Genomic DNA, 27877 nt, shown 5'->3' on the forward strand with positions numbered 1-27877 from the left:
TCTGAGCAGACAATGAGCCGCTAACTGCTATCAGTATGACACACTGTAAACTTGGAATGTCAAAGAGCTTGATGCTAGCGGGCTCTCTGTCTATGAATGACATTTCAAGCTGCATATTATGCTCATCACAGACTCCTGAAGCTAAAACCAGTTTAGCAATGTAAAGAAGGTGATATCAATGCAGCGGATGACAATGCCAGGCCAACATCCTAGGTCTCTCTGTGGATCTAGGTGGATTAAAAACTCTGAATAAAGACTATATTCAACTTTATTCAGGGGCCTTTCAATGTACTCCTGGAAGCTCTTGTTTTGCAACCACCGGATTACTATCAAGGCTTTATTTCAAATCCCTTTGTGACCACAAAGTGCAGCATTGATATTCTTCTATCTTTAAACAGCAAGGAAGATCTGTTTGACTATCAGAGTCTTCCACATGGCATGGCTTTCTAAACATCGATGTTTGATGAGGAAATAAATGCACTTGACATCCTGAAAATAGAAAGATGTGTAATTGCACAACTAGCCACTTAAGAGCTGCCACAAGATGATTCTACACCGCACGTTCTGTTCAGTCTCATTCCAACTTCATAATAACAGGGTTACAACGTAAATCTTTAGGCCATCCATTATATCTCCTTTAAATATTGCTTAAGTGTAAATGAACCCTGTGAAATACAAATCCTCTTAAAATCCAAGGAGAACTGACAAACCAAATAAGGAGAGTGTGTGACCTATGCACAGGTGGTGATCATCTAAACACCCAAACCCTTTCATTTCTCAGAATTATTAGGCATGTTTCCATGAAGTGTGTTTGAAAGTATCAGCACTTTTTAATTCACTTGATGGCTTTCTAAGTTACACAGGCTGGGGTAAAAGAAAATTGTGTTTATTTACAACTTAGTTTTTTGTCGTTTTGGTCATTAATAGCTGAAATGCTAAATTACAGGGGACGCAACCAGAAAAGCAATCAGACAGTTTTTAAAGAAGTCCTTGAATAAATGTTCGCTTAAAATCGGCCTGGTGGTAGTGCAGTCCCTGTGACACAACCTGTGAGTATAAAACCATCACAAACAGAATCATGTCAACAACTATGAAAATACATCTAAGTTTGGTAAAACAACAGAATTTTCCTTTGAGATATTGTCCCCTTTTCTTTTTAGAGAGTTCACCATAGAAGAAGAAAATACAAGTTCATTATTTCATAGATCTCAATAAAGAACTGATGTGGTGTGGAGAGGAAGATGAAGATCAACAGTGATCATGGCGCTCTCTCCCCCAGAGAGATGTATATCACAGCAGAGGATAATCTGTGGGTGCTGATGGGCCGAGTGTGTGAGTGTACACCAGTGTGTTTCCCTATGACACCACTTTATGATTGTGTGTTTACTACTGGCTGTGTGTGTGTGTGTGTTTTGTGTGTGTAAGACTGTCCATCACCACTGCACATATTGCACCTTCTTGTCATTTTACAAGACCCACAGACTAAACCTTCAACATTTACCGACAGATAACCATGTCCTGTGTCATGCGACCAAACCTGTGAGGTTCGAACACTCGCAGCATCACACCAACATGCAAAGTGAAGTGGTGGTGTCTCATACTTTATCTGATCCTGTTGGCGACATATGGTTGAAGCCCCTCATTAGAGTTACTCTAACTCTAAGGTTAACTCTAAGGTTATTCATTTGAGGCTGAAGGCTATGCATAGAGCAGTGCAGTGATGATGTATTTCTGTAGTTAGCATTGCCTCGACAAAAAGCAAAGGGCTTTTTCTATTGGATTTTTAAATATTGCAGCAAATAATCTCTAAGGAAAACACATGTTTACGATACTTAAACATTTTGTTCAGCAGGATAATCTCCACATGTTAACAACTTTATGATTTTGGAGTGTAAATGCAATCTCCAGAAGTAAAAAGCTAACGTTATTCTATAAACAAACTACATTACTTTATATCACCACCGCGTAACGGCTAATGTTTAGCGTAATGACTTTTAGTATTCTCATTTAGTCTCTTAGCAACCGCTGTTTTTAAGACACATGGAAGCTTCAGACGTTCATCAATGGGGTATTTACTGATATATCTTTTGTCTAAGAACAAAAAGTGATTTCTTTTTAAAACTTATGTTTACCACAGACCTTATTCGCGACTTTAACCAAAAACACGTTTTTAAAAAATGTTGCTAAAAATTCTAAATTATTTCTGGGTTTAGGACTCAATTCTGCACCATTCTATATTGGCCCATTTTCGTACATTTATATATAATTCGTTATTGTATATGTTTTATATTTACTATTTATAGCAGAGCAAAGGAAATACAGAGAATGTCTGTAACATAGCTGTAGTTGAGGCCTTTTACAAAAGGACATTTGGCGTCTTTGATGTTATATCCTTAAAGACAGTGTTGAAGCGTCAGGTATGCTCCCTGTGTAGATGATGGTTGAACACGGTAACTCTTACAGGTCATGGCCGACACACTGAGGGGTTCAGTATCTGGGTCCTGTGGGTCTTGGAAAGTCAACTGCAAATCTGTTGGTAAGGGTGTAACACAAAGCCAATGTCTGTACAGAGGAGGATAACCAAGGTATTATGCTTTTGGAATTTAATCTTCAAAACACGACCGTTCAGTGAGGGGTATGGGCGGGATTCAAGAATTGTTTGTACTGCATGATTTTCTTGAGGCTGTGTTTATAAAAGGAGGATGATATTAAAGTAGGTTTTATGGGTCTATCTTGGGAAATGAGAAAGCTCCTAACAGGCCCATCTCGTGCTGCCTTACTGCCTGTTTGAAGGGGGTTGTGCGTGCATTGGAAGAGCTCTTTGTAATGAGAAAGCTATTGAGAAAGATTGTAAAAGCTCCCTGTGTCATTAGCATGAGCATAAGACTTTCTTTTTATTAGTCAATCTCAGGTTGGCACTGCACATTTAAAGTGGTTCAAAAGGTACGAATGTTAAGAAAATACTGAATTGTATGATTCTGAAGAGCTGTTTTAATACCAGAGATAGGGACAAAACTGTAAATAGCCAATTCCCCTCACTGTATGGATTGTTGTACGATGCTTTAAGACATTTTAAAATTGGTTACACCCTTACACGTTAGCGTGGACAAGCCTACATGTGTGTGTTGTGTATGTTGAGTGTGTGTGAGTCCCTGCTGTGCCCTCATAGCCTGGTCTGAGCCTCGGGGATGTAGATCTCGATGCTGTCGGCGCTCTCCGTGGCCGAGTTCTGCCTCACGGACGCAGCTCTCTTGGCGGCCATCAGGCGCTTCCTGGCCTCCTGCCGCTGTTTCTCTGAGCTCTCCAGGGAGCGGTCTCTGGCCAGGGGGGGGTGGTGGTGGGGGCCCTTGGGAGGCTTTTTTGGCACTGGAGGTGGGAGCCGCCTCTCCTAGTGGGAGAGGACGGTAAGGGGGGGGGGGGGAGAACATTTCAGGAAAAAGACAGACGTGTTTGTGTGCCTGTGATTCTGCCTAATGGCTCCTGGTTTCGTGTATGCCCGTTCACTTTGTGTTTGTAATACTGGGCGTTCATTGCATCAAACAGTGTTTCAATAGAAGTGCAGCTCCTTTAGATGCTCTTATTGTGGAATCTTAACTTATTTTCTACACGTGTTTATTCACACATTTTTTCCATATCCTTTGAAATAAACGTTTCTTTGCTGCACAACAATCCATCTGCATTGGGCAGCTAAAATCGTACCTACTGTTCAACGTGTGTTTGTGTGTGACCTTATGGTTTCAGGTTTTTGTATGCATGCTGATGCAGGTATTTAACAAATATAATAGGCAAATATAATGAATTAATAGCAAGAGCATCCTGTGGCAAGGTCTGTTCCTGCACTTATTTCATTTTGTTGATAACTGTACAAACTGTAAACATGGCATTGCCACGTAATGTCCTATGTCTCTGATTACATAAAACAATTCTGATATATTTGGTCTTCTTTTTATCATTCCTCATTTATATCCGTTAACACCACATCTTACTCAACTAATAAATAACTGAGATGGAAAAAGCCACGACTACAATCAACTCCAAAAAGAATGATGGGAAGATTTAAAGCAGGAAGTTGGTCTGTGAACCCAAATGTTTGTTGAGGCTCCCAACCTGATCGTCTGCTCGCCCATGATTCTCGACCTGTGACTTATTTGAACAATTATTGCCATCTCTAAGCAATTGACTTGTTGTCCTCACTGATAGACTCAACCGGTCAGAACGATAAATATAAGATCCAAGTCATAATAAACCAGATATTTAACCATGTGAGCGCTATTTATTTACAGGACCTTAAAAGCCAGTTGTCAAAATATTTTTGATTGAAATGACAAGTCGGATGAAGTTGTTGTTAGTCTGACATTACTCAGTATTGTCCAACAATGAAACCAATAATCAGAGATGCTGTTGTGTGATTGTCTTTTAAATCACACATGTTTTAAAGTCCTTCTCTTTAGCTGAAAGACTGAATATGATGTTCTGATTTTAGCAACCCAACCATACACCCACTACAATTCTGTATTCACCCATTATGTTATGATCTTATTCATTCCTGATTTTGGTCTTCGTGGTATAGGACTTGAACCACACTCTCTCCTGTCCATGTGTCCTTCCACTTGCAGCTAAACACACACAACAGAAAGCCACAGATGGGGAGGCGGCGGCAGGCGGCAGAGGGGAGGAGGGGGCAGAGGAAGCATGGACAGATGGATGGAAAGACAGACAGTTATGGAGCTACGGAGGCCCAGAGGTGTCAAGGCCCCGTGGTGCTGTTGGCATTGCAGTTATGCGGATTTATGCAAGCGCCTTCACTGTCAACACAAAAAAGCACAAGAAAGAAAAAGAGACAACAATGAGAGCAAATGAGGAAGCCGGCAGAGTCAGTATTCAATGAAGCAAAGCCACAACAGATACTGCAGGCCAGGCGTCAGATATCTGAAAGAGATTCACACTCAAACATGAGTAGGAGGAAGAGTATCTGTAGCACCACAGAGAACAAGTCAGACAACCATGCAATAACTGCAGCATGAGGGACGGCTGAGTGAAATACATAAAGGAGATGTTCTTTGCTTAACGTCATAGGTTGATAATTCAGCAAGTGAAAAGCTATTGTAAATCCACCACCAAACTCACACTTAAAGCTTGCTTGAGGAATATTTCCAAAGAATGTATTATTCAGAATGGCTGCTAAGGTTATTCTAACAGTGGACATTATTACTTGCTTTTCATCCAGCATAGAGGCTTCCATCCAGGAACAAGGTGTGTGACTGACCTCTGATTATTAGGCTTCACAATCATACCCTATAACAGCCCTACAGCCATTTAGATGCATTTCAGATTGTGCAACACATTTCTGGCCATCAATTATCAACAATGGAAAGAAAATAAATGCTGTCGTCTCGCATATTGGCAGTTTCTTCAAAATACAACAAAAAGCATGGCCATAGAGCAAGCAATGCATTAGTAGTTACAAACCAGTGTGTTATGGGCATGAACTGTACTGTCTGACATTGGATGATCTTAATGTAGCATGAGTTAGTGTTCTGTTTGGGTGGTGATGGTTGTAGAGCAGTGGGCTGTTTTGGTCTCAAACACTCTAAATCAGAAGCAGATGAATGACAGAACTTTGATGACCAAAGGTTTCACCATGGAAACTACTGAAAAATAATAAGTCACTCTTAGTCAATCTGAAACTGATTGCCCAAGATATGAAGGCAGTATGTTCTGATCATTATAGAGTCATTTTTCTTCTTTCATTTTAGATCCATGTCAGGATCCGAGGATTTCTGTTCAGCGAGATAGATTGCTAACACACTTTGTGTTTTATTGGCTAAATGGACTCCAAAGCATTGGGTTTATGTGAAATTACATTTGGTGAAAATCTCTGATACACCGATGGAAAAGCAGAACAGTAAATGACCTGAGGGTACTACAAAACAAAGTAATTTGTTGCATCTATGACTTGCATCTATAACAAAGAATATGAAACCTTCTCTTTAGATGGGGGTGTTATCGCTGATCAACCGACAGCAGACTGATAATGTGTACCTTTCTGTCGGGGGGGTCCAGGGGTCTCCAGCTGTTGGCTCTTAGCTGGTGCAGCTCGTCAAACTTGAGGCTGATGTTCTCGATGGAAAGCTGCAACATGTCCCAGAACCCTGCCAGGTCTGAGGCCACCGGGCGGGGGTGTGCGTTCGGGTTCTGGGACAGTGGGAACAGAGGATGGGGGGGGGAAATAAGTTTCAGATATTACAGACAGGGAAGATAAACCTTATTAAATACAGTAATACAAATGTATATTTTTACAACACATTTTGTTGTTGTACCACAATGTCTTGAGGTAGAACACAGGGGCGTCCAATAAGACCCCTATGGTTCTTTCGTAAACTCCAATATGTATCTGAAACATGCTGGTTGGACACCCATTGCATACTGTCTTTTCCTTTATTATTTTAGTACATCAATACGATTTGATATTTTTTTTACTTGTAATATTGATGGACTGACACATTGATTATTCTATTCTAGTAAGTGAAGACATGTTTCACTGCTATCAAAAATGACAGTAAAGGGTATCTAAAAGTTATCATATGCTAAACTAAACTAAATCAAGAAAGATATACATCAAAATGTTATCATTTGATATGATAAATGATTAGAACATTCATATGGAATTAAATATCATTATTTTAAAAAGTGAAAAAGATATGGTTTAAGATTTACACTCACTCTTTGACAGAAATATTGTTAAATGTTGATGTAAAGTTGGCCACAGGGAAATTCAAGCGATCAATACATAGGATTTTTCCTATGTGGGCAATAAATATCCGTCCCAACGTTCAGCACAATGTACTCAGTGAGTTGCTGAGATGTCTGAGTCTGACTGACCAACATCTCAAGATCTCAAGAAATATTACAAAATATTTAATTTCAGAATGTCACAGACATAAGGTCAGTGAGAAGTAAAAATGTTTGAGCGCTCAGTCTCACCAGGTTCTCCTCACACAGCTCCCTGAACTGCTGGAACTTCTGAGACATCAGCAGCTGAGCACTTCCCATCGCACTCCTCATTTTCCCCAGGACTGAGAGACAGAGACAGTTCAGAGATACACACACTCTGCTCCTCAGAGACTGTTAACAACACTTCTCATGCCTCTCAGCTCTTCCATGTGCCCATGTCCAGTGCATTCACCCAAAAAACGGAAAAGTTGACTTGAATTAAGTGTGTTATGGCAACAGATTACACATGATTGCATTCACAGTATTCACAGTACTGAATGCATGTAAGTCACTTTGGACAAACGCGTCTAAAAGTAACATGTCATGTAAAGTGTCTTTGAGCACCTGGAAAAGCGCTATATAAATACCATGTATTATTATTAGGTAAGTATGATACGTAATATGATTGCTTTCAACTAACCTAATACAGTTATGTGAATCATTTCAGTTTATCTGAGTTCTTGTGAAATCATGTAATGCAATTCATCTGGAAACCTGAACGCGTGAAAAATAATATGAATGCTAATGAATCACATCAAGTTTGACGCAAAGTTGCTCCCGTAATTCCAGCTCGGATTTTTACCATGAATAAGCATGGCAGAGAAAAGGCAAAGAAATCAGAGAAAACAACACAAGCACAGAACATTGAAGTACCTGTACTTTACTTGAGTATATTCACAATATGCAACTTCATATTTCTATTCCCCTACATTTATTTGACATATTAAGTGAATATCTACTTCACAGAATAAGGCTATTGAAACAAAATATAAATCAAAGAACTCATGATCATATACTATTATAGGTCAAGCAACCCATTATTATACGTATAGGTAATTCAAATAAAGCCCAAGTGCAACATTGAAGTGACGAATAGCATCAATAATTATAAAACAATTATTCAAATGTATGGTGCTTAAATGGACCATTCTGCATAATGAATACTTTTTCTTTTGGTACTTAAAGTATATCTTCATGCTAGTACTTTGTTACTTTTACTAAAGTATCATTTTGAATTTGAATTCTGAAGGACTTTTACTTGTAACTGAGTATTTTTACACTGTAGTATTGCTACTTTTACTTAAGTAAACAATCTTCTTCCACCCCAGGCTACATGCATGGAAGCCTCTACATGACAACAGAGACGTACTGTCCTCCGGCAGGTCGTTGTCCCTCTGGTCCAGCTCCATCTGCCGACACCACCCGTCCATGCGGTCGGTCTCCGCCTGCAGCAGCTTCAGGAACCAGTGTCCGTCTCTGTGGCACACGGAGCGCTGCACCACCTGCCAGGCAAACATCCAGCTTCACAACATGTGGACACACCTGCAGCCACTTTACATTCACTGCCATGTGACAGAGTCATACGGTATCCAGCATGTACGGTATCATAAATGATGTTTCCATTGCTTGCTAACTATTGACGTGAAATATCAAACAGTGTCTAATGCCGGATAACTAAAAGACCAACTAAATTACTCTACATAAAAATTAATCTCTAGAATACAATATAGCATTTCTTTCCAGTCTTTTTTATTACATGATATACTTCACATTGACATTCTTTATGGTTAAAGAAACCTGAATTTGACCTCTGTATGATGCCTGGTTTTCATATTCATATTAGTGTTACTTTATTTTAAATGTTTAATATAGTATATGTTGTTTGAAAAGTTTGCCATTTTTATTGAATTCAGTTTGTTTGCATATTGAATTTGTGTTTTATATAAAATTGTGATTTTTAACATTATTAAAGGTGGGGTAGGTAAGTTTCAGAAACCGGCTCGAGTGCACTAAAATTTGAAAGTACACAGCCAAAAAGAATCCGCCCCTTCCTTTAGACTTCTTTACAGAGCACCTCCTCCGCGAGAGCAGGCTGCAGTAACGTTACATATCAGGCAAAGCTAAACACATCTAGGTTAACAATACTACACAGCCAAAGCAACTCCGATATTGACTCTGGTTTGACTTCTCCTAGTTTCCACTTTCTTTTTGTTCTTAATTTGCTCTGTTACATTTTTTCTTTTGCGACCAGTAGACGATGTTGAACCTAACTCTACCATGGTGAAAGTGGCCGCCTGTTGCTGGCGAGTCATTGAAGTACTGCTGCAATGCACGCCCAATGATGGCACGCCCAATGAGGGCACGAGATACATTTGTGCGTGCACGAGATGGAAGGCTGACAGACAGGGCGGCAATCCAACCCGTAATACTGTAAAAACTACAACCAATCCGTTTAGCCTGCCCGGCTAAACGGATTGGTTGTATTTTTTACAGTATTACGGGTTCCACAGATGACATTTTTTTATGGATTTTTTGTCAAAGCACTTAAGATATTCATTGCTATCGGGATAAGAGCATTCCATGGAATATAACAAAAAGTGTATCTCGAGCCGGTTTCTGAAACGTACCTACCCCACCTTTAAGGGAGAGGCTTCAAATAAGCACAATGGGTTTTTGACTCCTGCACTGTTCGTCATTTGGTATCTGTTAAAAATAAGAAATAAAGGAGAAAAGCCATTTACAGGATCTTATCCATGACCTTTGCTGACCGTTTTTTGTTTATCTACTGCCTTCACTTTGTTCTGTAAACTTGCTGGAGTTTAATAATCAATAATCCGTCTCAGCCCACAACGAGCGTTCACCTGTGTTGATGACATATTACTGTTACACGGTAATACAGTACAGAATCATGTTACCGAGGTGGATTAAACAACTGCAGGTACTTTCTGAAATGTTATACCACTAGATTTTAGATGTCATGATTTCACAGCAACACTTTAGTGGTTTGAATGTTCTCTCACTCATTCAGTGTCCGACAGCACGTTTCTGTTGAGGTGAAAATCTCCTGTAGCAGCCAGCAGCAACATCAAAACAAAACCTTTTATCTTTCATACATTTAAAAGCTTGTGGCAGTAAAGTGTTGAGTTTACATTTCTAAAACAATTGAGTGATCTAAAATGTAACTGCATTAATCAAATGAAAAACACTGATATGAAAGATGCCTTTATCCAAAGCGTCCTACATACATTCAGCACTGTGGGAAATCCCCACAGGAGCAAGTTGGGGTGAAGTGTCTTGCCCAGGGACACATACTGACTGCAGCAGGGATTAAACCCCCCACTGAGCCACATGCTCCCTATATTGTAATCTAATGCTGATTTCATTAGGCGATAGACACTTTACATGCATATGCACATCATTATGGAACAAAACGTAAGCTTTTCAAAAAGACGTTATAATGTTAGTGTAGTATTAGGGATTGTGTTTTTATGTAATATAAAGTAATTTGCATAAATACAACAGAGAAAAGGCTATTAGAAGAGGAATCTATGATTATTTCTTCACTAGCAGTTAGGTTAGTCAAATTACACTTCTATTAATTTCTTCCCTTTTTATTATAACACTTTTGTTGGTGCAGAGTTACCCCCAGATCAACATTATGAAGGCATGAACAGAAGTCATTGTTTGGAGTTAATGAGTGAGTCAGGAAACAGTGAACTAAATCAATGCTTTGTTCCTTGTACGTCCCAGCCCTGTTCTTATAAAATGACGGAGCATGCTCCCACATACCTCCAGAATAGCAGAGCTGTTGAAGTTGACATCCAGTGAGTCATCGGCCACACTGTCTATCCAGGGGTCCGGGGGGGGGAGGATGGAGGGGTCGAAGCCCACATCGTCATAGTCGTCGGAGGTGCAGGCGTGGTAGTGGTTCCCTGAGCCCTGGATACTGACCGTGGAGGTGGCAGCATCGCGGGAGTACTGTCGAGAGAGGGCCCCCGAGGACAGGACCTCCATGTCGGTGTCCGGGGAATCCAGGGGGGTGTCCAGCAGGTCCGGCAGGTCCAGGTCTGCCTGCATGGTAAAGAATACATCTCAAAAGCTGTCTCAATGAACACATGGTTGTAAGACTTTTTGACCACAAGGTGTCCACTTGCTTCCAAATTATTTGAAGCCTATTTAGGCCGGGAACAACTTATTTCATGAATAATGTGCCTCTGACTGTAAGAGCTCTTATAGGTGGCAGAGGAGAAGTACTCAGATCTTGTACTTAGGAAAAGTACAACTACCAGAGTGTTGGAATACTCTGTACTGTTACAGTAAAAGTCCTGCATTCAAAATGTTACCCAAGAAAAAGTACAGAAGTATTAGCATCACAATATCCTTAAAGTACCACAAGTAAGAGTATGAATGATGCAGACTATTGCAATTATTGATGTGTCTATGAAGCTGGTAAAGGTGTAACTAGTTATCATTTATGTATTTACTTCTGGGTAGATTGTGGATCCAGGTGAAACTAAAGTCTGATTTTAGTGTTGATCAAACTGTTTATCAATAATCTATATCTGTAAAGTAACTAAAGGGATTAAATAAATGTATTGGAGTAAGCGTACACCATTTACCTCCAATTGTAGTGGAGTAGAAGTACAAAGTAGCAAAAATTAAGTAAAGTACAAATACCTCAAATTAGGTACAGTATTTAAGTAAATCTACTTAGTTACTTAACACGACTGTAGTTCTGTATTTTGATACATTTTAATATATTGATACCTTATTAACTAATAAAAAGTGGACGAAGAGAGAATAAACAGTTCCTTTCAGGGGTTCGTGTTTAAAGCCGAGTCATTCAAAGCAGCAGTGGTTGCAGTTTACCTGCACCGCTGCTGTCACACTGTTGGAGCGCTGGAACCGACGATACCTGACCACCAGAGGGAGACAAACACAAAATACTGAACAACAACTCTTTCACTATGTCTGCTCCCAGGCAACACATTCATGATTCAAGCTTTATTTATCACATACTCTCAGTGGTGGTTTGGATGTAAAAGAATGTCCCAATTCACAGTCCTTCAAATAATGGGTACATCAGACCTGGGAGTGTGTGGTGCCTTCAGGTACAGCCTAATAACTCTACAGGAAGCCACACATTTTCTGTGTGGCCCTACCTGCAGAGTAGGGCCATGGGGGTTGGTTTACTGTCAGCTGGGTGTGCTGACACTGCTGTGGATCTAGGGACGAACACTTTCTGGCAATAAAGAAACCAGGGACCGTGTGGGAGGTGGAGCGGTAATAATAAGATATATTCCTGCTCAGCTCTACACCTTAAAATCTTCCAGGAGGAGCTACAATAAATGACTGAGAAGAGGGATGTCTGGACCAGGCTTGGGGAGTAACAGATCACATGTAACCTGATTCATTTACTTTTATATAAACATGGATGTAATCGAATTACTGGTACATTCTTTAAAAATGGGGATTAATAGCAGGTTACAAAACATTTTAAAATAAATATATATATTATAGGTGGAGGTACTGTCTGAATTTTCTTTTAGTTCTTTATTCTTTGATTTTATATTTTGTTTTTTAACGCAGTATAGACAAATGATTTATTGAACAAAAAAAATTGCGTTTTCTTTTAATTGAAGTTGTAAACTAAAACAGCGTTTGTAAACTGATGATGATAACATATTGTTCTGTTGTCTCACATAACATCTTATTGATATTTCTTTACTTTGTATTGATTTTCTTTGTATTATATAGAGGTAATCCAAAAGTAACGGAAAGTAATCAGTTTACATTACATTTATATTGTATTACTTAGATTACGTTACAGATTTAAAAAATATCCATGTGACTTTGTAACGAATTACACTTTTATAGTAACCCTCCAAACCCTGTTCTGGACTAAGTGGCTGACCCTGCTGCCAACACTGCCATCAGAAGTGGAAACACCAGAGATGCATGGACAAATAGCTTAGTTAAGATCATTGTGCCAAATTACTATTCAAATAAGCATCGCCAAAGGTTACATTCTTAAACCCCAATGTCCTTAAGCCTTTTTAAAAAGGCACAAATATCTGTGTGACTTTTTCAAACAAAAGTTTTTTTAATAGCATTTAGAGCTTTATTACTAGCACACTGCAACATGTGCTGAATCACATCATGCATCATGCATTAAATGCTCAACTGGTCAGTTTCACCAACCAACAGTCCCTCACTGTTTCCTCGTCCAGGAGTTAGACTATGCGAAAGTTACTATCCACTCTTTCTCACATTATGAATAAGCTGTCTGACAACACTGTGACCTTCATCTTGATTTTAATACTTGAATCTGTTGGTGAGTGAGTACGTGTCTTTTGTACATTAAATTAAAGTGACATACACTACCAGTCAAAAGTTTGGACACACCATCTCATTCAAAGTTTTTGATTTATTTAATTGTTTTCTACATTGTAGATTCATACTGAAGACATCAAAACTATAAAAGAACACATATGGAATTATCTACAAAATTCAGAATAAGATTTATATTACTCCAAAATGCGGTGGTAGCCATGCTGGTTAAGTGTGCCTTGAATTTTGAATAAATCACCAACACCAACCCCAGCAAAGCCCCCCCCCCCCCCACCATCACACTTCCTCCTCCATGCCTCACAGGGGGAACCACACACAGAAACTATCCGCTCACCTTCTCTGCGTCTCACAAAGGCATGGCGGTTGGAACCAAAAATCTCAAATGTGGACTCGTCAGACCAAAGTACAGATTACACTGATCTAATGTCCAATGTCCTTGTGTTTCTTGGCCCAAACAATTATCTTCTTCTTGTTGTTTATCCTCAGTAGTGGACCTTTGCAGCGATTGGACCATGAAGGCCTGATTCACGCAGTCTCCTCTGAACAGTGGATGTTGAGATTGTCTGCTACTTGAGCTCTGTGATAATTTATGTGGACTCTAATCTGAGGTGCTTTAATTTGTGCTTTCTGAGGCTGGTAACTCTTGTGTTTTCATCCTCTGCAGCAGAAATGTCTCTTGCTCTTACTTTCCCGGGGGGGGGGGGGTCCTCATGAGAGCCAGTTTCATCATAGCGTTCGATGGTTTTTGCGACTGCACTTGAGGATACATTCAAAGTTCTTGATATTTTCCAGATCGACTGGGCTTCATTTCTAAAAGTGATGATAGACGGTCGTTTCTCTTTGCTGAGTTGACTGGTTCTTGCCATGATATGGATTACAACAGCAGTCAAATAGGGCTTTCCACTGTGCACTAACCCTTACCTCTGCTCAACACAACTGATGCCCTCAAATGCATTAAGAAGGCAAGTCATTCCACAAACGGACTCTTGACAAGGCACACATGTTCATTGAAAACCATTCCAGGTGACGACCTCATGAAGCTTGAAGAATATTATTGCTTGCTCATAAAGAAATGTTTATGAATAATGTGCTACCAGAAGGTCTTAAACTATGAAGAGAAGTGAGCTTCATGACAGTGTTAATGGTGAGCACAACATAATGTTCGACAGTTAACTGCTTGGAACGCTGATCTCCCTGATCTCCAGAGACCTCAGCTGAGCATTTGTATTCCTTATCACAACTGAAATAAATCAGTTTTATTATAACCTATTGCCTGGTCCGACTCCTTGCTTCGCAGAGGAATTTTGAAACACAACAAGCTGACTGAGAGAAGCCAAGAGTGTGCAAAGCTGTCATCAAGGCAAAAGGGGGCTACTCTGAAGAATACAAAATCATATTCTGGATTTTTTAACACTTTGTTGTTAACTAGATAATTCCATAAGTGTTCTTTCATAGTTTTGATGTCTTCAGTATTCATCTACAAAGTAGAACAACATTAAAATAAACAAAAACCATTGAATGAGAAGGTGTGTCCAAACGTTTGACTGGTACTGTATATTAGTTCAATTTACTAGGTTCACATTACTAAAAAATCAATGCAGTCCAATACAACAGCGGTGCAATGAATCCTCCTTTCGTGAAATCCACCAAACTCAGTGTTAGCTGTTGCAGGCAGGAGTTGATTCAACTCTTCAGCCATACTGGAGGCTGTAGCCTGTGGGGTTATAGCAGGCATGGGTGAACTAAGGCCCGCGGGCCATATACGGCCCGTTGGGCTTTTGAATCCGGCCCGCCGAATATTGGTACACAATTGTCCAAATTATAGTAAAGACCGCATTCATTTTGCCTTTTTCCTGCAATACCCGGCATTTCAGTTGATCCCACAAGATGGCGCACTCTAGACACAATTTACCTCTGCTGGAGTCTGGTCTATTCTCTCAGCTGGCCCCACTCGGCAACCCGGCAAGATCGGCGAATACAAGTTGTAACAAGCAGTAGCGCTGAGCAAAGTGACTAGAACGCGACCACACACTTATAAAAACACTTATATAAAGTCAGGCAACACTAACCAGGCTTAGTGTGATTCTGTTTATTTGACCTTACTTTAATAACCATCCGTTCACTGTTATTGACCATTGTGAAGAGGCAGACGTTTTCCTTTTGTTTTGTATTATTGCAACTATCGGATGGAATCAATACATGGGCTACATGTGGCCATCACAAGTAAAATCATAACAAAAACTGCGCCGGTAAAATATGCGTGTAGAAAACGGCTTATGCCACAATATGAAAGCAACAAGTAGTCAAGATAGTCTGATTAGCTAACATCACCTGTAGAATGCCAGAGAAACTTTCATAACAGTGTTGTGATGCCAAACAGCTTTCAGACTTAAAACACATTCACTTATGGGGATGGGGGATATTTATCAGCTGCTTGTTTGACAGTCAGAAAATGAAAACTTTACAGCGGCCGCTGCCGCGAGTTAACGGGAGAATAAACCCCGGTAGACGAGCAGCACTGCAGCGGGCGGTAATGCAGCTGAACCATATTCATAAACAATACACCACGGCACTCTGGAGAAAGGTACAAGGTTGGAGAAGTAGTCCTTTAATTTAATCCTGCTTCGTATAATTAAAAAATACCCGACGCAGTCCTCTATTGATGTTGTTGTGAGCGGTGTTGCGGAGAAAATCAGCGACGTAAAACGCTGTGTGGGTCATAAGAAGGCACGTAAATGGTTACGTCATGACGCAAACTATGACGCAATAATTCACCTTTGAACCTAATTCACATTTGAACCTGCATCTGTAACAATGAGTGGACCAAAGAAAATAGAAGTCAACATTGAGTGCAGAGTGTATAATGAGGAGTGAACAGCTAAATATTTACCGATCTGCTACTGGCCCGGCCCGTCCGTCAAATTTAAAACTCATAGTGGCCCCGAGCCAAAAAGTTTGCCCACCCCTGGGTTATAGTGAGGGGGGTCCCACACTTTGGACCATACAACTGTTGGGACTACTGCAGACATCAGTTCCAGTTGGGTTTACCCAAAAAACTACCAAACCTCACAAAATTTGCTTTGAAAAGCAAAAGCTGCTTCTAGCTAAGAAAACAAAGTAAGTGCGTTGCTGAACTTAACGGAGAAATGCAGAAAAGTTGAAAAGAATGATTTGAATCAAAATGGTTACAGCTCAAATGCATTGCAATGACTTCGTTGAAAACTTGAAAGTGAAATGTTAAACTGGAAGAGAAAGAAAAATAGTGAAGAAGCTTAATATTTAAAAGAAAAGTTTTAAAAAAGGTATAAACAACAACATGTATAGCCTCAATGTCCTGAAATAGCTGAATAATGTAATAGTTGAATGGTTTCTGTAGCTGAAAGTAGGCTGAATGAGTTAGATCAGTGGTTCCCAACCTGTGGGCCGCGGCCCCCTGGTGGGCCGCGAAGGTATTGCAAGTGGGCCGCCAAATCTTTTCCAAAATAGTATGATTTTTGTGGGGGGGAAATCAGATAAAAATATACAGAATAATATTTAAAATGATATAAAAAATGTAATTATTCTTTTCATCATTGCATTTTTCCTTAAAATATTAGATATGTGACGAGCAGAGAGATAGGAACATTTGTTGTAATCGGCCGGACTACTTTGCTGCGGGACCGGCGGGACAGCTCTGCACTTGATTGATGCTGATTGTGTAAACTGTAATTAAGTTAGAGTAGAGCAGAGTATTAAAATGGATAGCTGGCTAGCAACAGGGAGTATTAAAAGGAAAGAGAGACCAGAGGCTGTCAGTGAATCGACCGGTGATCTCCTGGCCGTCAAACAAAAAAGAAGAGTTCGAAGAAAGTACAGTGCTGAGTACTTAGCGCTGGGATTTTTTTGGACAGGCACAGAAGCTGAGCCGTTACCGCTGTGTGTCGTGTGCTTTGAGACTTTGTCAAATGAAGCCTTGAAGCCATGTAAACTGCGCCGTCACCTCGAGACAAAACATGGACAATATGCGACCAAGCCGCGGGATTTTTTTCAGAACAAGCTCAGGGAGTATCAGAGCAAAAAGAAGGTAATTGAGCATATGGGCTGTGAGAACACAAATGCTGTGGAAGCGTCTTTTCGGGTCTCCCAACTCATTGCCAAAGCTGGAAAACCACACACCATCGGCGAGGATTTAATTCTTCCCGCTGCAAAACAGATCGTTCAGGTGATGTTGGGAGAGAAGGCAGTGCAGCCTATCAACCTCGTTTCATTGTCGGATAATACGGTCAAATGAAGGATTGATGAAATGGCAGATAATGTGTTGGAGCAGCTGATCCAAAGCGTAAAAGAGAGCCGCTTTTACGTGCTCCAACTGGATGAGTCAACCGACGTCGCAAGTCTGGCAAACCTGCTTGCTTATGTGCGATACGAAAATGGTGGCGAGATAAAAGAGGAGTTTTTATTTTGTAAACCTCTGCCTACCCGTTCAACTGCTGAGGCCATTTTTCACACTGTGAACACTTTTATTGTTTCCAATGGGATTGACTGGTCCAAATGTGTTGGATTGAGCACTGACGGAGCCCGTGCAATGCTGGGACAGCACAGCGGGGTTGTCCGACGTGTGAAAGCGGTGGCTCCGCGGGCAACATCTGTCCACTGCAGCATACACCGTGAAGCACTTGCTACAAAGAAAATGCCCCCGGATCTGAAGACGGTTTTAGATGAGGCGGTCAAAGCTGTCAACTTCATCAAGAGCCATCCACTGCAAACACGTTTATTTGCGGTGTTATGTGGAGAGATGGGCAGTGATCATCACCAGCTACTGTTACACACTGAAGTGCGGTGGCTCTCCCGAGGCAAAGTCCTGACGCGACTGTTTGAGTTGCGTGATGAAGTGCATGTGTTTTTTCTCGACACAACGTTTGAACTCGCACACCGCTTCAGGGATTTTGAGTGGTTGGCTAAGTTGGGTTACCTGGCTGATATTTTCAGCCACTTAAATGGACTCAACCTCGGTCTTCAAGGGATAACAGTGAACATATTCAATGTCCAGAATAAAGTTGAAGCAACCATAAGAAAGCTGGCGCTGTGGGCTAAGCGTGTCGAGCAGTCAAACTATGACTCGTTTGAAAATATGGCTGATTTTCTGACAACGGAACAGAGTCCACTTCCCATCACCGTGAGCAACGCTGTCAGAGAGCACCTGCAAGGTTTGAGGACCCAGCTGCGCGCATACTTCCCCATCCCAGATGTGCAGTACAACTGGATAGAAAACCCATTCGCCAGCCACAGTGATGAGGCTCTCGCTGCTTTGAGTGCAAAAGAGCAAGACAGTCTCCTGGATCTCTCTTGTGACACCGCGCTGAAGCTGATCTTCTCACAGAAGCACCTGACAAACTTCTGGCTTCATGTTGCTTCTGAGTACCCTGATCTGGCTAACAGAGCTGTGAGATTCCTGATGCCTTTCCAAACGACGTACCTCTGTGAGACTGGATTTTCTGCACTCGTGGGATTAAAAATTAAGTACAGAAACCAACTGAATGTTGAGCCAGATCTTCGACTGAAACTTTCATCCATTGTGCCAGACATCAAACATCTGGTTGCCGCCATGCAACACAAGCCGTCTCATTAGGTGAGTCAACATATTGTGGGCCTGTTGTTGGACTGATCCACTGCAGCTTTATAGAAGCTTTAATTTTATTTCGTTGCAAGTATTGCTTTTACTTGTATGTAAATATTTTTCTGCTGTCGAGGCTTAACATTACATGCATAGTTTTGAACTTTATCTGTGCACTGGTTTGTTTGTTTGTAGGCAGATGATTTAATGTTAAAATACAAAGTGTAATTTTTCATTAATGAGCCCAAGCAGAATTTACATCATCTTTACAACGGATTTGTGTTTATTTGTAGGCCTATCGATTTAATGGGCTTACTTTTGATATTTGGATTTTGTTTTGATTTGATTTTGGATGTCAAATTGTTATATATGAGAATGCATTTCTCCATTGTTGATGGATATAGTTATTTATTAATCATTTGATAATTAGCCGGTTACAGACAGCCCATTGCTTGTCATTTCTGATATCTGTGTGGTGTTGATGGACAGCTCCTTTAATAATTGTGTGTGTGTGTGTGTGTGTGTGTGTGTGTGTGTGTGTGTGTGTGTGTGTGTGTGTGTGTGTGTGTGTGTGTGTGGGTGTGTGTGTGTGTGAGAGAGAGAGAAAAAGCGAAAGAGAGAGAAAATGTGTGTGTGTGTGTGTGTGTGTGTGTGTGTGTGTGTGTGTGTGTGTGTGTGTGTGTGTGTGAGAGAGGTGTGTGTGTGTGTGTGTGTGTGAGAGAGAGAGAGAGAGAGAGAGAAAGTGTGTGTGTGTGTGTGTGTGTGTGTGTGTGTGTGTGTGTGTGTGTGTGTGTGTGTGTGTGTGTGTGTGTGTGTGTGTGTGTGTGTGTGTGTGGGCTTCCAACATGTTTCTCCTGTATTCAGTGCTCCATTTAGGTTCAAATTTTAATAATTTGGATGTCAAATTGTTATATATGAGAATGCATTTCTCCATTGTTGATGGATATAGTAATTTATTAATCATTTGATAATTAGCCGGTTACAGACAGCCCATTGCTTGTCATTTCTGATATCTGTGTGGTGTTGATGGACAGCTGCTTTAATAAATGTGTGTGTGTGTGTGAGAGAGTGAGTGAGTGAGTGAGTGAGAGAGAGAGAAAGTGTGTGTGTGTGAGAGAGAGAAAGCGAAAGAGAGAGAAAGTTTGTGTGTGTGTGTGTGTGTGTATGTGTGTGTGTGTGTGTGTGTGTGTGTGTGTGTGTGTGTGTGTGTGTGTGTGTGTGTGTGTGTGTGTGTGTGTGTGTGTGTGTGTGTGTGTGTGTGTGTGTGTGTGTGTGTGTGTACAGCTCCTCACTGCTGTGTTAGCGACTGTAGAGCTTCCAACATGTTTCTCTTGTATTCAGTGCTCCATTTATGTTCAAATTTTAATAAAAAAAAGTGCTTTGAGAACGCATTATATGGCCTCTGTATTTATGGGAAGGTGGGCCTCGAAAAAATTTAAGACTTAAAAGTGGGCCCTGAGTTGGAAAAGGTTGGGAACCACTGAGTTAGATATTAAATGTAAGTAGTACAGAATGAATGTGTATTAAGAAGAGAAAATAAAGTAAAAACACTTTGAAAAGCATATTTTAACTGCAAACCTTTGAACGAAAAGCATACGTCACCAATAATGTCTAAAATATGTGGAACATGTTGAAGTCAGAATGAAGTCTCCATCAGACAGAAAAGAATAGGCTGAGACAGTCTGTTAAACTCCAGTCTGTATATTTGTGTTTGAGGTAAATACGTTATCAAACACCTGTGTGTGAGCCCAGAGATCAAAGGTTACCATGGTGACAACTTTATCAACCACCTGTGTACATGAGCCCAGAGATCAAAGGTTACCATGGAGATGTGCAGTGAAAGGAGAGCCTTTCCATTATTCTGAATGAGAGATAAACCTCTTACATTTCTAACTATAGTTTAAAAACGGTAGCCGCTATGGGTAACATTTCAACGCGTGGAGCATTTCAGGACCCTGAGGAGCGTCTCAGTCTGCTTTTTGTGTACTTTCGGGTCAATAATGTGGCTTTTTTGGCAGATTTACTAAAAGTGTGCAGCTGGTGCTGTGATGAAAGATGACGCTGCATTTACAATGGGCCTTAATGGAGACATGTTGAAAGTGTTTGTCACTTCATGCCCCCAAGAGGCATTTTGTTAAACATTTTTGCTTAATGTTTTATAATTTTTCAACGTAGGAGAGGTTTTCCTACGTTTTTCATGAAAAATGATGACCAATGAGTGTAGGGTTTGGGAATTATGGCAGGTTTAAAATAAATGTTTAAGGCAAATTTCAAGCTCTGCTCCACTTAGCTGTGACATCACGCACTCTAACCCTTAACCTGTTAAGCCCTGAGCCTGTTTTTCCAATGACATGCCCAGAACAAATGACTATGACCCCATTTACACGGGAACGTTTGCTTTTACGCAACGTATGCGTTTTCAAAAAAGTATTCCGCTCACACGCATTCGATTCATTTAACGTGTCCGTTCACACGAGACCGCTGGAAACGCTGTAGTACATATGCCAGGCCTCTAAGTGGCGCTGCTGCCGCCACAAAATACACCACAAGCAGCGAAGAAGCCCTCGGAGCATGGTTGCCCTTCATTTTATTCTCCGCTGTGGACGGCGTGTGCTCCTGCTTTAAATCTCTCCGGTAGTCCACCAGCAAATGAAAAACACCCACCTCTCCGCCTCTTCCAAGGGACGAGGGAACCGTGCGGCAGAGTTTCCGCTAACATTTTTTTTTGCCGGTCAACATGTCCGTTAAAGTTTAAATCTTCCGTACAAAATTGGAAAAGTGCCGGTCAGAGGTCTTCTTTGTTATTTATTGAATTTTAAAACAAATTGACAACGACTCTGTATAATAATATAAGAATAATAAACGGAGCCTCTCTTTTCCTCCCCCTATTCTGACAGGCCAGCAGCTGATCTCTGAGCAGGAGACGTGGGGAGAGGGAGACGTGGGGAGAGGGAGACGTGGGGAGAGGGAGACGTGGGGAGAGGGAGACGCGGGGAGAAGGAGGCGGGGCTATTTCATCGTTATCAGAAAATGATCGTATACTGTAGAGGCGATTACACGAGCCATTTGACCCCCCCAGAGCGTTCCATTTGCAGATCTAAACACCTTGGGACCCGTTATCGTTTGCGGGCTCCGTTTCTATCGTTATGCTCCGGCCTCGTGTAAACGAAAGGGCTATACGCAAGATAAACTATGCGGATACAACCCGTTTCTTCCTCGTGTAAACGGGGTCTATATCTTCACTTATAAAAGGGGTAAATTAATAATCTTTTTTCTCAAGGCAAGGTTAAACCTGTGAGTTGGATGTAGAGCAGTCAGAATCAATATAGATGTTTTTATTTGAAAGTAAATTCAGATTGAACATCGTAAAAAAAATGTAAATTATAGTTTCCGTCCAAAGAAAAACCATTACTTATAGTGAAAACCACCCTTGAATGATGGGATAGTAGATAAAAAGCTTTAGGAATCCAAACTATAACATATAATAAGTACTCTGTATCAAGATTGATGCAAAACAAGTGAAATTTGACCTTTTTAGAGAGATTTAGAAAGAAAGAAAACTCTCCTCTGGGGTCATTTAGGTGTATTTGCCATATCTGTGGAACCCATTGGTCTTTTTAACCGTTACAGCCAATAGAATCTAGGGGAAGTTCCTAAATCCACCTACACAATACTATTGAGGAGTGAGAGTGATGCACATGCAGTTTGCCCAAACCGAAAGCTATGTTACGCTCTGAAAACTGAAAACTAGGCTTATTGCCATAAATATGATGATGGATTACAAGCAATCATTTCAAAGGGACACAGAGACATTGTATTAGCCTTCAGCAGCGTTTATATGCGTTTTAATTTCCTTGAACACAACTTTGATCAGAAAACAGCAAAGGTAAGACGTATTTGCCGTTTTGGCCGTAAAGTGAAGTTGTGTGTTGTCTTTGCTGGCTTTCGCTGCTGCGAGTTTTGGTCGCACAGCGATGATACTTATATCATTGGAATCTGTGGAATCTCTGTGATATCTTATTTGTGGTTTCTGTAGCTGAAAGTATGCTGAAGTTATTGAGAGCCAAACTATTTGGTTGAAATAAGAAGAAGATGAAGTTGAAGAATAAAGATTTTAAGGACTATAGTGGAATGCTGTAAACAGCATTCGCACGAATAAAGATCTGAAGAAATATAGTGGAATGCTGTTGCACAGCTGAAGGTTGTGCTGGATGTGTTGGGGGGCATGTCACATCTGCCTGGGGCCCCCAGCGTGTCCTGCAGCGCCACTGTCCTTATCAATGCATTGTTGGTTTGTACGTTTTAATCTATCGTCTGACTTTACCTGTTGATATCCCCTCAGAAATATATACATGGAAATATTTATCATGAAGTTGTGGGTATGGCCTAGGCCTTTAGCGCAGTTTATTCCTAGTCTGAGGAAAACACACATCATGTGGCACAACTCAAAAGTTTGAATACACTGTGTAACCCTGCATTTCCATACATGGATTAATAAAGGTCTTAACTTTGTAATCAGTTAATCATGCCAAAAGCTTGACTAACACACCTACTGTAGATATAAAATCATCTTGATTTTAGAGTTCAAAGTATAACTGGATTACTATCAAGGCATTGTCAGTTTGTAAGTTTTAGATTTATAGTTAAACGTCTGACTTTACCTGTTGATATCACCTCAGCAACCTATGTAATAGAAATATTTGTTATAAATCTATACAGGTATGTGCTTCCTAGCCGTTTAGCGCAGTAAATTAGTATACTATACTAGTAGTAGACTAAGTATAAATCCAGCTTTAGTTCTTGCATTTCTACACTGTAAACTAACATTAACCTATGAATCTATCCATCGTATATAGCTACATATTTCTATCCACTGTTATTAAGGTGCTAAAGGCACGGATTCTCCGGGGAAAAGCATTGTACAGGTCTCCAGTGTAATGTAGAACTATTCACATTCATTCGCATCATCACTTTTAACAACTGATTCATTTAGTTGACTGTTCAAATCAAATCAAAGTTTATTTATAAAGCACATTTAAAAGCGATTTTTGTTCGGGCCAAAGTGCTGTACATGTGATAAATACTACAATCACATACAAACACATGTTGGAGGAAATGCTCACAAACATACAGCAGAACACGAGGTCCAGCATTCAAAAGTTGTAAGAGAACGGAATATTGGAACTTGGCTATCTTGTGGAACCTACTGGACAACTGTTAAGAGACATGGACCTGATTTAAATCATCAAAAAGTATAAGGGTCAACAATGGAACAGATTAAGTGTGGAGAACAATGTGTGCCTCACCCTCTGTCATCCTCCACCTGCACCCCCACAGAGGTGAACTTGGAGGGGTCCTCTGGATCGGGGTCATCATCCGGTCCATCCACCTACAGAAGACATGCATGGTAAATCACTAATATCACCAAATGCCATTAATAAAACCAATTAACAACTGAACACATGTATTGGCTATATGATAAGAAAGATAGCAATATCCCCAGCATTTAGAAACTGCCGGATGCTATCTCGCACATGTTGGTCTATTTGATTAATTACTATTAGTTAATAGGCAATGATTAGCAAAAAAAAAAGTGGACTTTGGTTAAAAAAAACATATGTCCCAATTGGAAAACGCTAGATTGGTTTTGGGGGTTACAAAATAATGTGTGTTTTCAGGAAAAAAAATTCAGTTTGAACCAGGAAGTGACCATAATTCAACTTCCAGTTGGCCGGTGTGATACATCATGAGTTGTTTCGAAAGAGAACTAATCTATTTGAAATAGTTGAACAAAGTTCAACTTGGTCATACATTGTAGGATCAATCTGATCACAATGCAGCACATCTACAATTCAATTTGCAGACCAACACCCTCTGAAATATCTATATTGAAGGTAGCAAAGGCAAGTCATTTTAACTATGAATATATGACTTGGACTTAATAGTATCCTCCAAAAAAAGGAGAGTTTATAAAATAAGTAAAATGATAGGTAAACAGTAGAGCAGATGACTCCCCACTGACATACAGACATACTGTGTAGGTAACTACTACTACAAAAGTCCATTATGTTCCTCCTCCATGTCCCTCCATGCCCCCCCCCCCTACACACCTGGATGCCTATAGAGAGACATCTGCCCTTCCTGAGTGCTTCTTTCCTGTACATATCCCGGTGGTCTTCTACTGGCCCCCTGGTCAGGATGGTGGGGGTGGGAGTGTTCACTGTCATGGTGCTGTTAATGACATGCTGGCTGGCTGGTCCATGGACCTACGTTGATGAAAACACACATTAGGTGATAGAATATTCACAGAAGCTGTTTGTGATTGGCTCTCACAGGGACCTACCTGTGCATTGGCAGCCTCTATAGCAGCAGTCAGGGCCTTCATGCTGTCAATGCTCTCTGTGGAGTTGCTGAGCCCTGATTGGATGGTCATGTCACCTCTGGGTCCCTCCTCTTCCATGTATGCATCCTGGTGGATTTTTTGAAAACATATATACATATAAAAAGTATAATATTGCTTTAAAGACGTATTAGAATGATGATTAATAAGACATATTATAATAATGTATTAATATATAATGTAAAAAAATCAGGAATTCTTAAACCCTCTCAATGTCTACAGTCTTTTGTACGTTGGTTTTAGTTAGATGCCTGAAATAAGAACACAAGCTTAACAGACTTTCACATATTGCTCTGTGGAATACAATTTATGAATGAACAACACAAATAAAATAAGTTACATTCATTTGTTATTGGTTATGGTAGATTATTGGTTATGTTCGCATGCTTATTTGATTAAATCCACTTGTCTAAGATGACAACAGAGACTTTCGACCCAAAACCAGCTGTTGACTTGTAGATGCAAGCAGCTAATCGCAGACTCAACCAGAGAGAAAGTAGTAGGCCTACATCATCACCATGTCTGACAGAGAGGAAGACAGTGAGGAGAACAGCCAGGAGGGTAGTGATGACAGCTTGTAGGATTACTGGTCGTGCTAGTGTGGTAGTGCCGTGTGTCTGGCACATAAAGTCAAGACCCCCTCAAAAGTTACGGTTTATTTCATTTTAAGGATGAGCACCAAGCAACATCTCCAGGTGCTCCTTTGAGAACCAGGGCAAAAAAGTTATGTGCACCCCTGTTTATAGCCTAACGTCAGCTTTTTACTTCTGTAGATTGCATTTGTGATTCAAAAATCATAAAGTGTTTCTAATATGTGGAGATCATCCTGCTGAAGAAAACGTGTAAGTATCAATAATGTGTGTTGGACAAGGACCCTTTTTTCTGCAAAATCCAACAGCAAAATCCATTAGCTTTTTGTTGAGGTACTCCTTGTGAAGCTAACTTCCGGTAGTGCTGTGAACATCTCAGGCCCATTCATTCAGGACATGGTCAAACCATACCACATGACCACTAAGCTCTGCTGCTGTCAATGAGCTCCCTGCTCCCTCCCAGCATTGGGTTCTTCAGCCACTGTCGTTAAGTCTCAACTGTCTGCTCTACAAACCCTATACATTCTCCATCTACACTAAAAACAGCTCAGACTCAAGCTCACGCTCAATGTTGCACTTGAAGTAGACCAGCCTTTTTGCTGAAGTTGATGTTCCTACATGCTTTCTGCTCTCTTTGGGTAGTACTGTGATGTATTTATAGTGTTTTTGTGTTGGGATGCATCACAGACTGGGTAAAGAACAGATTGAGAAGACATTAGAAGCATGGGGGGACTTCAACAAAAGCCATTCTGTGTGGTATTATTATTTATTTATGCATCCATATTTTTATTTTGTAGGCTAAGACTTCTTGTTTGTGTCTGTGTTAGCATTTGTTTTGTTGTCAACCTCAAAGTGTCAAAGCCACTGTGGGTAAAATAAATAAAACATGAGACCTGAAGCAATTTAAAGTTGTATATACTATAAATACTGTTCAACAGTTAAATACTGTCAGCAGACTACATGTGCCTCGTTCATAGAGGTACTTCAATTTCAAATTGTCCTTTTTATGTCAGAAAGTGGAATATGTTGTCGAACACAAGAAAGTGTCAGTGGTTACATCTTAGGCTTTTCACAGACATTTAAGGAGTCTAAAGGACAGGTTTAATGTATCTCTCTCGAAAAGTGAACAATGGGACTAATATCAACTGTTGAGATCTTCATAGTATGTTGAAAACAAAATGTAATTATAATCAAGTATAATCAATTATATTATTGTATAACTCACAATGAAAATGTTTCCTATGTTATGTTTTTCTATATTTACAGTATAAACAAAGTGGTTTGTTAAGTTGAGTGTAAGGCCTATAATGATTTATGGGTGTCACTGATAAGGGAGAAGGCAGTTTCTTCCCTCTCCTCTCACAGCAGTACACAGGGAGGGGGGCTCCGGACTTAAGGAGAAATACATCGAGGCCTCAAAAAGGTGGTTATGTCATAGCCGAGAATAATATTTTGCAAGTCCTGCAGGGGTCATGTCCTTTTTACACAAACATGGGAAGGTGTGTCTTATGCCATAGCCAATAGAATATGTCTGGTCATGTCCAGTCCTGTACATCAGAGGCCATGCCCAGTTTTCACAAATATGGGTATAGAGGAGGTGTCTTTAGGTTTCTATATCCTGTTGTTGAGCATAAAGACATTGGCGGAGAGGGAGCAAGCTGAGAGAGAGGGGGGGGGGGGGGTGAAAGAGCTGGGTTTTTGCTCTCGGTAAGGTTCTCTCTAACTTGGTAACTATTGCTTAAATCTCTGTGTATTGAATGCTGAGAGAATGGTTCAGATGAAAGTTTTGAAAGGAATTCTTAAACCAATCATTCTTAAATGTGTTGGAATTCTTAAACCTACCATTCTTAAATGTGTTGGAATTCTTAAACCTACCATTCTTAAATGTGTTGGGATTTTTAAACCTACCATTCTTAAATGTGTAGGGATTTTTAAACCTACCATTCTTAAATGTGTTGGAATTTTTAAACCTACCATTCTTAAATGTGTTGGGATTTTTAAACCTACCATTCTTAAATGTGTTGGGATTTTTAAACCTACCATTCTTAAATGTGTTGGGATTTTTAAACCTACCATTCTTAAATGTGTTGGGATTTTTAAACCTACCATTCTTAAATGTGTTGGGATTTTTAAACCTACCATTCTTAAATGTGTTAGGATTTTTAAACC

At 40.3% G+C, this 27877-nt stretch overlaps 1 protein-coding gene across 2 annotated transcripts in view; it reads right to left on the reverse strand.

Moving 5' to 3' along the window:
- Window positions 1-218: 218 nt before the first annotated feature.
- Window positions 219-27877, reverse strand: part of LOC307020585 (disks large-associated protein 1-like) — a 261124-nt gene continuing 233465 nt past the window's right edge. The window contains exons 8-16 of one of the 2 annotated variants that reach the window (XM_079652039.1): window positions 25062-25187; window positions 24829-24984; window positions 24025-24107; window positions 11644-11689; window positions 10564-10845; window positions 8144-8276; window positions 6985-7076; window positions 6043-6195; window positions 219-3388 (exon numbers count right to left, since the gene is read on the reverse strand). In XM_079652039.1, the coding sequence (XP_079508165.1) occupies window positions 3164-3388; window positions 6043-6195; window positions 6985-7076; window positions 8144-8276; window positions 10564-10845; window positions 11644-11689; window positions 24025-24107; window positions 24829-24984; window positions 25062-25187 (1296 nt within the window). In that variant the 3' untranslated portion in view covers window positions 219-3163. Of the gene's footprint in view, window positions 3389-6042; window positions 6202-6984; window positions 7077-8143; window positions 8277-10563; window positions 10846-11643; window positions 11690-24024; window positions 24108-24828; window positions 24985-25061; window positions 25188-27877 lie in introns of both variants that reach the window. The other variant, XM_079652040.1, reaches the window with a different exon arrangement.

This window comes from Notothenia rossii (assembly GCF_949606895.1).
Source record: "Notothenia rossii genome assembly, chromosome: 9".
NCBI lineage: Eukaryota > Metazoa > Chordata > Actinopteri > Perciformes > Nototheniidae > Notothenia > Notothenia rossii.